Consider the following 11915-nt stretch of genomic DNA (forward strand, 5'->3'; position numbering starts at 1 on the left):
ATAAGAAATTAATTAAATTACTAACCCAATGGGTAAATAACTAAAATTATTAATCTATATTTAGTTTAAATATAACTTTCAATTATGTTTAAGTAATGTTGATCTGCAATCTAGAAATGGTGAAGCATTTCCGGGTCTGCTTCTAGTGAATATAAATCAAACATCTTCTATAAATGAGAACTTCAAACTTTAACTAATAATGTCTTTAATCATTAATCAAACACGCTGTGTAACAGAAGATAAATTTTCGTTTTTTCGGTACAGTTATGTATGTAACCTCCTGTTTTATCCAGAGCTCCAAAGTATGAAATTATTAAAGCTACGTTTTATGATTAGAGAATAAAAAAAAAATAATAAAAAAATAACTTACAAACATGGAAACATAAAAAACAATACTTCTTGCAGTAAAGGTCTATTTATCACCAGAAGGAAACATTGAATTAAATAAATACCATAGTAAAAAAGTCATTCAGAGGAATCATCGAATTTTTTATAATTCGAAATGAAAACTTTTATCTTAGTAAAAGTGTAAATTTTTTTAAACGTTAGTAAGTAAAAACGTGGTAAAGAAAGGGTTTGGCCAAGATCTCACAGTAAATAGTAAACTCACTTTAAGAGCACATCTTTTGTTTTCTAATTTTATCTTCTTACATTTTATTGCCTTGTTTTCTCAAATATTTGTGGCCTCTGTTTTGTTGTGGTGGTGCAACTTGAACGTTATTTTTATCGGTACTCCAGGAAAATTCTGGCGCCTAATACAGGACTTTTATCCTAGATTGCATTGAACATAGTGATATAGTTACATCGTGAACCTGCATTTTTGCACTTTATTTATAGATTGGAAATAATGAATGAGCAAATTTTTATTTTAAAAAAAATTTATCCACTTTTGAAAGGTGAAGGTTTTTGACAACTAACAATTCTACAACAAGAACTTATTCAGATTATTTTAAAATTTCAATTTTTGCCAGCCAAATAAGTGTTATAAATCAAAATTTTCAATAAAGATTAAACTTATCTTCATGATAAGCTTCCATAATTATTTTAATAACAACTTAGCAAAATAAATAAATAAATTAAATAGTAGCAACAAACTAATTTCAGTTATAGTAAAGTACATCTTAGAATTAATTCAAATAAATTGGAAGATATGATGGCCCTATATTGAGGTTAGAATGGACCTTATTCACTCACATTCTTCTTCTTCTTTGATTTGTATTTCATTCATAGTAAGCCATTTTCCGATTTCTTACTACTTCGTGTAAACGTTTTCTACTTACTGCCAGATAATATGTGCTAAGCACTATGGCTTTGTGATATAATACAGAACCCAGAAAGCAAATATAATTTTTTTAAGAGTTTGAAAGGACTAAAATCCCCTCAAGGTGGTGAACAACACAAATCAACGTAATAAATAAACATTTTAGGAAAATTGACAATTTCCTATAAAATTACGTTACTAAAACATATGGTGAACAACATAACCAAAGCGATAAGTTATTCGTGTTTATATTCAGTTACAAGTTCGTAAGACAAATGACTCCGAAGAAAAGAGTTATATTTGTGTTGGGAGGACCAGGTTCTGGAAAAGGGACCGTTTGCGACTACCTAAGCCGAGAATACAAGATAGCACACCTGTCTGCGGGAGTTTTGTTAAGGAAAGAAATGGCAGACTCAAAGTCCCATCTACGGGAGCTTATCGCAGGGCATATAACAAATGGCACAATCGTGCCGGCTTCTGTCACGTGCGAGTTGCTGCGGATGGCTATGGAGGCCGAAGGCGATGTCGATACGTTCCTTTTGGACGGTTTCCCGAGGAACAAGGAGAACATGGACGGCTGGTTCAAGGAAATGGGACAAGAGACAGAGCTGTTGTTCGTACTGTTTCTAAAGGCCAGTGAGGAGGTCCTGATGAGGAGATGCCTCCTCAGGAAATCGCACGATAGAACTGATGACGACCTCGCAATCGTCAAGAAGAGGTTGCGCACCTTTTACGATGAGACTGTACCCATAATATCTCACTTCATGTCTTTACAGATGGTACGCGCTTTGGACACCAACAATGCGAAGGATGAAGTGTTTAAGAAAGTAAGAGCAATATTTGATCAAAGTTTATAATTGTTGTGTTGTTTGTGAATAGTACATAGTATGAAAATAGATTTTTTTAGTAATGTCTATTATAAAATGAAAAAGGATAATGTGTTATTCTGTATAGATGTAGTAAAAAAGACACCTTATTACCTTATGAATAATACTTCAATATTTTCCCAGGTAAGGAGATAATGAAAACTGCAGATTTGGGTTATTGCGTATTAGACCAGTATAATTACATTGTTTTGACAGGGGGAGGGGAGTGAGAGGAGGGAAGAGGAGGGTTATTACCTGATGCTATAAAACCGAGTCATATAGATATGAATTTAGACCAATTCTCTATTGAAAATGATACATTGGGGGTTCGTCTATACCTTCATAGCGGAATTCTACTTACGTGACCAAATCAAAGAAGTAATAATATAATAATAATAAAATAGGTTATAACGAGACAGTTGTGGCTGTGATAGTTGAGGCTTCACCTCAGCAAACTCATATTTTTAGCGTTACCGGTTCAATTCAAGCTTGGGCGGATTGACTTCTTTTTCGTGGTGAATCCACAGAACGAAAACATGACCGTTCCATTCTGATCAGAATAGGTATGTTACCTAAAAAATAACTTCCTCTCCTCTCCTCCCGTATGTCAGAAATAAATATATATATAAGTTGCGGCCTGAGTTAGATGTCAGCTGACTGAGATCAGCTGACCGAACATATATACGATCATATATATGGAAGAGATATACCGAGCCCAATAAAGCCAGTATTTTACAGCAGTTCAAGCGTGTCAGATCTTATTCCTTCTTCTCTTTTCTAACATTAATATATACACACACAAGCACGCACATATATATATTTATATCGGTCTAATACATACATGCTCTGATTCCATGGATTTATGGAGTCTGAGTTTTCCAGTAATAAGTGATTTTTAAACTTAAATAAATTTCCATTAAATATTTTTAGTATTTAATGGTCAACTTTCAGATTCGCAAGACCTTTCCAAATAGTCAACATCATTGTATTCCTTACCAATAAGTTTCTGACCTCTTAAAATTCTAGCTTTATATGACTTCCCTGGACTCATTAATTTCAATTTTATATTACGATTAAATTTTTTTTTTCTTACGAAATTCCGAACATATTAAAAAAAAAAATCCTTAAAGAACTCTAAAAGCGATCATGCATCACTGTCCACTAGTTGCTGAGTTAGCAAATGCTGAGGCCAATATTAATGAACGTTTGGAATCCGGTTGAAACCTTTCCAATCTGGGATGCTTTGTTTAGAATTTTAATCACCAACATGGCTTCTGAAATAGGAGTTTTCCAAACATGTTCATTTATGTAAATAAACAAAGCGGCTCAACTGTCATAACTTTCTACTGTCAGTCTACAAAACCCTCGATATTTTAAAACACCCATAAAACAATAAATAGTCTCTATCACTAAACGTGCCAATTCACTTGACATTTTACAATGGAATATGAATATGTTATGTATAGTCTTATTTTCTCAGATTTTAATATATTCAACATTACTAAATAAGTCTATAACCATATTTTATTATGGCTGTAAGTATATACAAGTGTTTAGTTTGTACTGTTGTGGATGATGGCATAATCTATGATAAAAAATATACTTATACATTCAGTATAGCACGTCTATATATACAGACAGCTGACTTTGAGGTAACAACTGACTCAGACCGTAACTCTCCCCCACCAGTTTACGAACAATCCTCGTAAACTAATACCATACAATATAATAACAAAAAAACAATTTACAATAAAATAAATCTCCATACTATTATCATTGTGAAAAAAAAATCTCATGATCTTGCCAAAGTAAACGCTATATACATACTTTAAACCTAGGAATAAAATAAATAAGGAGAAACTCTTGGTAAAATAACATAAACAAGTTGAAACAAAAAACAAAACAATTTTTACAAAAGTCACAATCAAACCTAAAATAGAAAACAATAAATGGAATAAATAAACTCACGCCGTTTTTCAATCTCAGACGCTTTTTAAATATTTCTCGATTAAACTATCTTAAAGTCTCTTCTTTCCGTTTTAAGCTAATATTTCAAAAGTGATATAGGACCGTCGTTCTCTGGGGGTCTTAGCAGGGTGGGTTCGGCGGGGGAGGATTGCCTTTTTTTGTGTTATGATCTCCTCTTGTGAGATTGTGACGTCGTACATCGACAATTTTTAATACATAATACATTTTTAATAATATAATCTAGTTGTGGCAACATGAGGACTATCCAATTTTTATATTGTCACTGCTGGAAGTCTTAACTGTTCAATGTGGACAGTTCTCCTCTATATACGATCGTCCCGATTTTGATCGCTCCCATCTTATCAGTAGTAACAGCTGACTCAGACCGTAAGTTATAGTTGGCGTATCATTTAAATTTGAATATATTATTTATTTGCTTTTCTTGATGAATTTTTGCTATATATTATAATTTAAAATAATCAATTCAATATTAAATCTCTATATACTTTTCACTAATATGTAATATATTGACTACACTGTGAATGCAATACTTAAATACACTCTAACTCCTGTATTTTACTGACCGTCCAATAATTATTCGTCCTTCTATTAAACAGTCAAGTAAGAAATAAAAAAATCTTCGTAAAAACCTTGCTACTCCTTACTTTGTAACAAATCAAGTCATCCATCGGGAACTCAATGACCTCCTTATGTTTCCTATTGGGCTAGAACCAGATACAAATCCTACCATGGAACCACCCAAGCCCATTTGTTTCTAGCCTGGTATCTTCTTCATTACCTGATAATACTTATAGGGGTCTGAAAAGAAGGTAGCCTCGAGATCTCCTCTAGAAATGATGTTGGAGTCCTATCAATGGGTAGATTCTCCACATGTCTGTACCATACCATTGTATAACTATTATCAAATTTACTTGTAGTTTATATTTTTAATATAGTTGTAAATATCAATAAAGAAATTGGAGAGAGAAAATAAAATAAAAGACTTTTTTAAATATCTTTATTGTCATTGGTGATTTGTACGTTTGTTTATGTTTTCAATGCATAGTGTTTTATGTACCATAATAATACCTAAAATCTGTATATACCTTATAATTATTTTTTTTTTTTAATGTTAAGCGGCCTGAACGGGTGCCGGTCAATTTGCTAGTTTCGAGCTGGCCGATTACTTTGATTCTACTGAATCTAAACAAAAAATAAAGTACATTTACTGTGCATAAAAATGGTTGATCTTATAAAATGAAAGACTAAGATGATGAGTTCTTCATTACTATGAATAACTGTATAACAGTTTAATGGGATAACAAGCAAAAATGAGTCCTAAGGGAAAGTTGAAATCAATGATCTCTAATTTTCTCAAAAATTTCGATTTTTGAGTCATGTAAGAATTGTATTGAGGGTGTGATGTACACAAATATACACAGCCAATTTATAATTCATTTTAAACCTGATTGATTAGTGCTGCTGACTAGCGGCGCCAGTTTGTACTTCTACAACTTCCCGTGTTGGCTAATCATTCAACTGTATCTATCCAATAGATTTTCAATTTAAATATGCAAATATATCTTTTCTATTGGACAGAATATTATTAATTTCGATCAAAATGTAATCTTCACATCATTATTATTATTTTATTCATTCATTGAATTTGAAATAATATGGAAATTCGTACAATACTCATCGAGATTAAGTTTTTTACTGGTTTAGCTAAGAATTAAAAAATAATCAAACATGACCATACTGGTGGTCCGTTCTTTCGATATTTCAGCAAGACTGATTCCATCTGCAATTTTATAATACAAACTTGCCTTATAATAATGAATTCTGATTATGTGTCCTAGGGATTGGTGTTGAAATCGTTCAAAATATGAGCTGGGATATTATATCGAAATTATTTACATTATTGAAATCTGTGGATTAGTTTTTTTTTCTGGTACAAAATATCGAAGTCACCAATGCCATGTTTATTTATAAATGAGTTAAACTGGGTGCAGAATGCGGAAGTACGTGATTTCTTTTTAAATTTTGAGTATTCAGTACTTGAGTACTGAGAGCAATGTGTAATCAAGTATACACGTACTCAACAATCATAGCTACTTTTGTAATTTTTACTTTAAACTTTAAAACAATTGAGTAAACCTGTAATCAATTACTTCTACTACTTAAATATTGCGTAAATGAAAATTTTGCATAATTTCATAATAAATTATTTTCATATTCAAATAAAAAAAACTAAAAATTTTTGAAAAGTATATATAACACAGAATGCCAAGTGAAATCAAGTACTTTCTACCTTCAATAAAAAAAAAAAACCTCAATCGAAAAAAAAATGTATTCAAAATAGCTAAGATATATTCAAAGTACTAAATGTTGAGTACAATTGCATTACTTATACTCAGAATTTGTCGAGTATTGATTGCAAGCATCTGATTTAACCTGATTAGAGTGTGGATTCTCTGTACTCATATTTTAATTCATTCTTGATTAAGGAATCTAGAAAATGAATTGTTTAAGTAATTTAGCGATATTCTAAATCATATGTAATTATAAGATCATAATGATATAAGTTATTTAAATAAATTCAGTAATAATATACCGGACTTGAAGATTTCTTCGAACAGGCAGGAAGAGAGGTATATTTAATTTCTTATCATTTTCAGGAAACTATAAGATATTAAAACTTACTGTTAAAACTGTATTTTTTTTTGTATACTAAAACATAAAAAGAAAAATATCCTTTTCTATTCATTATGTATTGGGAATGTTAAGTTTTCCCAATTGAAATACTCAACGGAAAATGATTTCGACTATAACATCTTTTTTTTCTATTATAAAACAAACTTCTGGTCCTGGTGATCTTTTAGATCCACTTAAGATAATGAAACAGATGTCGCAAACAGACAGGAAAAGATTCAGTTAATTTAGTTTCTATTTTTCGGAAATAAAAAAAAAACTTTGGAAATTGACTATTTTCTATTCAATTATTATTTTGTCAATAGTTTAGGCAACCATCTGTTCTTGAAGCTTAGGCATTATGGAACAGATATTAACAAACTGAAAACAGTCTTAAAACCGGTCTTGAACGAACTTTAAATTCACGTTTATAGTCTTTATTTATTCATGTTTTTTTTTTAACCGAAAATCTAAAGCATTAGAACATTGGATTTTTTGTTGGTGAAACTTATTAAAAATTAAATTAATGTTACAAGGAAGTTAATTATGCTTCAGCTGACCCTAGAATACTAATGTGTGTAAATTGACTCATACTAATTAATTTTAAACTATTTAAAGTTACACCTACTTCTAGATATGACACCACTTGTTGTTAATGTATGGGTTGTGGCAAGATTATGGTTAGGATCCTTGTGTATTTTGAATTATGTACGTTTTCTAAGAAGAAAATGAGTAGTTTAATATAAATAGCGTATTTAAGTGAGCAATATTCACTCAAAAAGTAATACTTGGAGGTTTATACTATTTCCTTATTACATAATGTATAATAAAGTTACATAATTTTAATTAGAACATTAAAAAAAAACTAACATGGTTGCTGCAATAATCATCAATATTTTTCCTACTTGTTACCAGAGCTTGCCAAATTCTTAAAATTTAATGAATTATCATGTATTCATAATTAGTATTAACGTACCTCAAAGAAGGTTAGAATTCCAGAGTTAATTAAACAAAAAATCTTTAATTTTGAATCAGGCATAAAATTTTTTTCTCATTTTTAAAATTTGTTATTGTGTTAAAGTATTTTTTTTTTTTTTTTTTGTCGCCTTGGAAAAATAGACTTCAGTGTGAGAGGCCTTTGGTTCGGAGCCCGTACGATATCTACTCGACACCATGGGAATCATCCACCATCGCATGCATGGAAACTGATAAGAAACAGAATTGTATATATTTTTAATATTTATTATATATATACTACTACTTTTATCAATTATTTTTATTAATTATATGACATATATATTACGTGTTTATATTTTTATATAATGTAATTAAAATGAATATTAGTTGAACTTTGTATTTTAGGTGTGTCTTATTAATTGTAAAGAAGGTAAAACTAAGGAAAAAGAAAAATTAATGAAATATAGAAAGAAAAAAAAATAATGAAAAAGAATAAAAATATAAAAGAACCAAAGCGATGAAACAAAAAAAAGAGAAAAAAAAATCTATTTTATATACTATTAATATCATATATTGTTTACTTTTTATCCTTAAATGTTATAAGATTTAAAAAAAAAAATTGTCGGATTAGATTTTAATAAAGATGCTGTGTAGCAACCCTATGGAGTTGGGCAGCACAGCTCAACTTTGCTGTTTTTGAATAACGTTTTTCACCCTTTAAAATAACTTATCAAAGTCAACATTTGATGAGTTGATATTAAAAAAATATCACAAAAATAATACTTAAAAAATTGTATCACTGCAGGTAAAATGTTGGTATATCACGGCTCCAATTATTCTGTTTTTTTAATATCCAGGTTTAATTAGAATAAAATAAAGACTGAATAATGTCTGTGACAGACACTAAAGTACCGGGATCTATAACATTAAATGTGACTGGCAACGTAAACTTACTAACCATAAAAAATTCAACAGGCTCGGGGATAAACCGCACTTCAACAAGTGGTTGTGCAATCTGTTCTTAGCCTTTGATAAGAACGTGCAGTTGTTCTAAGGAATGAAAAATCAGATTCATGATTCAGTTTTGTCCTTGCAATATTGTAGGCGTCTAATAAAGCTATTATGATGCTTCATAATAGATATTAGAGAAATAGAAACATTTTTTAATCTTTATGATACTACTATTAGTACCTTAAATTAAAAAAAAAGTACAGCTAAAATAATAAAAGATAAAGAAATAAGTAATTGATAAAAGTAATAAAAAATATAGTAAAAGAAAAGATACAATGAGGAAGGAAATACAATAAAAGTATACGGGATGACAAATGATTCCAGTGACACACTACCCCGGCAGGCCTGTGAAAACCAACAATTCAGTTAAATAAAAATAAAAAGGGTGACGAGATGATAATTGTCAATTTCTAATACAATCAATATTTTTGGTTCACATTCCCTATCTTTATATTTATTAAGCAACAAAATATTATATTTTTCTCCATTCTGAACATTATCAATTTATAAAAATTGTACATTTTTTTCCTTGACTTAATTCATTAATTAATATTTTTTTAAAGTGCTTGGTAAGGTAACTAGAGTTAATATACGACATGTTACAAGGTAAAGACTTGAGTTAATTTTTGATTGAACAGATAAAAAATAAATTTACTGAGCAGCAGAGCTCCGTCATTAAAATTTTATTCTCCCTTAATTTTTATTAGAAAACAAACGTAATGTGATTAAAGTGTATATGTATAGGCGATTCCAAAATGTTAGTACATACTCGGTTTAAACATTTTGTTAAATCCTAACAAATCCTTCACAGATCACCTTTACTCTCCGTCGTAAACCTCTGCCCTCCTGTCCTACAGTATCCTTTCTAAATGCACCACTAATGACTGTTGAACAGATTCGATACTCAGGACTCCATCTTGACAAGAGACTTACTTGGAATCCACACACAAGACTGAAACGACAAGAAACTGCTCGTAGATTCCGATTGCTACAACACTTACTTGACAAACGCTCTAAACTTCCCATTCACTACAAAATATTAGTATACACTACAATAATCAGACCAATTTGGACATATGGAATTGAGCTCTGGGGCTCCACCAAACCATCAAATTCTTCCCGCATCCAATCGTTACAATCCAAAATCCTACGTAAAATCCTTGATCCTCCTTATTACGTCACAAATAAACTCATTCATAAAGACCTTAACATCCCATTCGTTACAGATTTGACCCAAAACAGATATGCGTCTTTTTATTCTAAACTCCTTAACCACCCTAACCCATTAATTCTTAATCTTTCATCCTTAACAATCCCTGATAATCCTCCATCCTGAAAAGAAGTTGGCCATGGGACCTTCTAATTTAAATTAATGTTTGAAGTGTCACCAATGGGTGGTTCCTTCCCAAGATTTTCAAGTGTATATGAACATACAACATACTATGTATTTACCTATTGTATTATTTTGTACAGTTGTAAATTACAATAAATAAATAATTAAAAAAAACAAAAACATTTTGTTATTTAAAAGTTTAAAAAAACTGATTTATTTTTAAGTACATTTTCTCTTAGGTAATTATGAAATCCCTGTGAAGTGGGCACTCATAATTAATAACGATCCTTGAGATACAAATTTAAAAAACAGGGATTAAAACTCATAATTTAGCGTTGAGGATAATATTTTTTAAATGAGCAAAACAACATTTTCATAAAATTTCAATTATATTTCTGGCAATAAAACAAAAAATATTACCAAGTAAGTAATAAATTAAATCGTTATTTATTTTAGTTATTAGGCGTTCCAATATGTTTACTCCGCACACAGCTCGAAGTGCTTCTGTCTATCCAATCGTCCTCTTGCAGATTTCTAGGACTCCCTCTATTCAACTTCGTCTGAACCATCTTATCCTTCTTGATGGAACCCAATCCAGGATTCGGTTCTCCCAAAATTCGTCCGATATTCCCTTCACATTCGCTCGTACCATCTTAGGCGGCAAGCCCCGGTCCTTTCGTTTACTGATGTACCCATATCTTTACTTTGGTGAATTATCTCATTCCTAATTTTATCCAGTCTGGTAACACGGAGACATCTCCTCCAGAAATCCACTCCAACTGCCTGTACGATTGAGTACAAACGGGGTTTCATTGTTCACATTTATGCAACGTAAAGACTATGGCTCTTAAAATTCAGTACTTGTTTTCGGTAGAAATATCCGCATTCCAGAGGACTGGATGCAACATTCGGGTAGCCTTATGTTATTTAACAAAATAAATTTAAATTATATTTAATTTTTAAAATTTCATTAATCTTATATTACAGAGGCTATCTGAGGAGACCCCCAGACATCACTGGGACATCCCCAGAGAGCAATTGAACGTTCATACCTGTGGACTAAACTCATAGTTCCACACCCTTTCTAGACTTTTCGTAATAAATAAATCATTATTTAAAACAAGTTAGTTGACCTTTGTCACTTGAATGGTAAGCACAATTTGAATATTAGGATGGTTTTTCAATGGTTGAACTAACAGCTTATTATGTTCTTTAATTTTGAAAATAAAGCAGTTTGATTTTAATTTAACGATGGATGGTGTTGGTTAAAAAAGTAGCGTATATTTTTATTTGGTTTTACACACAAAACATTGAAGGGATATAAAAAAAATAAATATATGAGAAAGTAAATGTATAAACAGTTACTTCGAAATTGATTATCACATGATGTTCTCTCTTCATAGCACATTGTATCACACTAAGCCTAAGAAAGATTTTTGATAATTCCCAGAGAGTGAGTGAATTTGTCAGAATGTTTGTAATAAGACTGGATTGAATTAGAACCATATAGTATGTTTATATTTTCAACTTATCTTTATTACGTCCAAGAATTTGCACTTCTATCAGAAGTTCTAGAGATTGTATCAATTTAACATTGAAATCATACTGTATGGGGAGTGTAATGTATATATATATATAAGTTATAATCAGGGTATAGGTATTATGACTCTTAATACCTAAACTCCCCATGTCAACATACCAGAATGTATATATATATAGGATTAGAGAGTAGAATAAAGCAGTATCTCAGTGAACCTCGTGCGTCTCATTTAGTGTCCCTACTTTCCTTTTTTTTAACTTTAAGGCTCTGGCTCATCATAACTGGTGC

At 30.7% G+C, this 11915-nt stretch overlaps 1 protein-coding gene across 1 annotated transcript; it reads left to right on the forward strand.

The window, feature by feature from the left end:
- The first annotated feature begins 1536 nt into the window (after positions 1–1536).
- On the forward strand, positions 1537–2118 carry LOC106686468 (UMP-CMP kinase 1). Its single transcript, XM_014429805.2, has one exon. The coding sequence runs from the start codon at positions 1537–1539 to the stop codon at positions 2116–2118; it is 582 nt and encodes a 193-aa protein (XP_014285291.1).
- Positions 2119–11915: the final 9797 nt, after the last annotated feature.

Source organism: Halyomorpha halys, unplaced genomic scaffold (genome assembly GCF_000696795.3).
Source record: "Halyomorpha halys isolate HHAL.00 unplaced genomic scaffold, Hhal_1.1 Scaffold825.1, whole genome shotgun sequence".
In the NCBI taxonomy this organism is placed as follows: domain Eukaryota; kingdom Metazoa; phylum Arthropoda; class Insecta; order Hemiptera; family Pentatomidae; genus Halyomorpha; species Halyomorpha halys.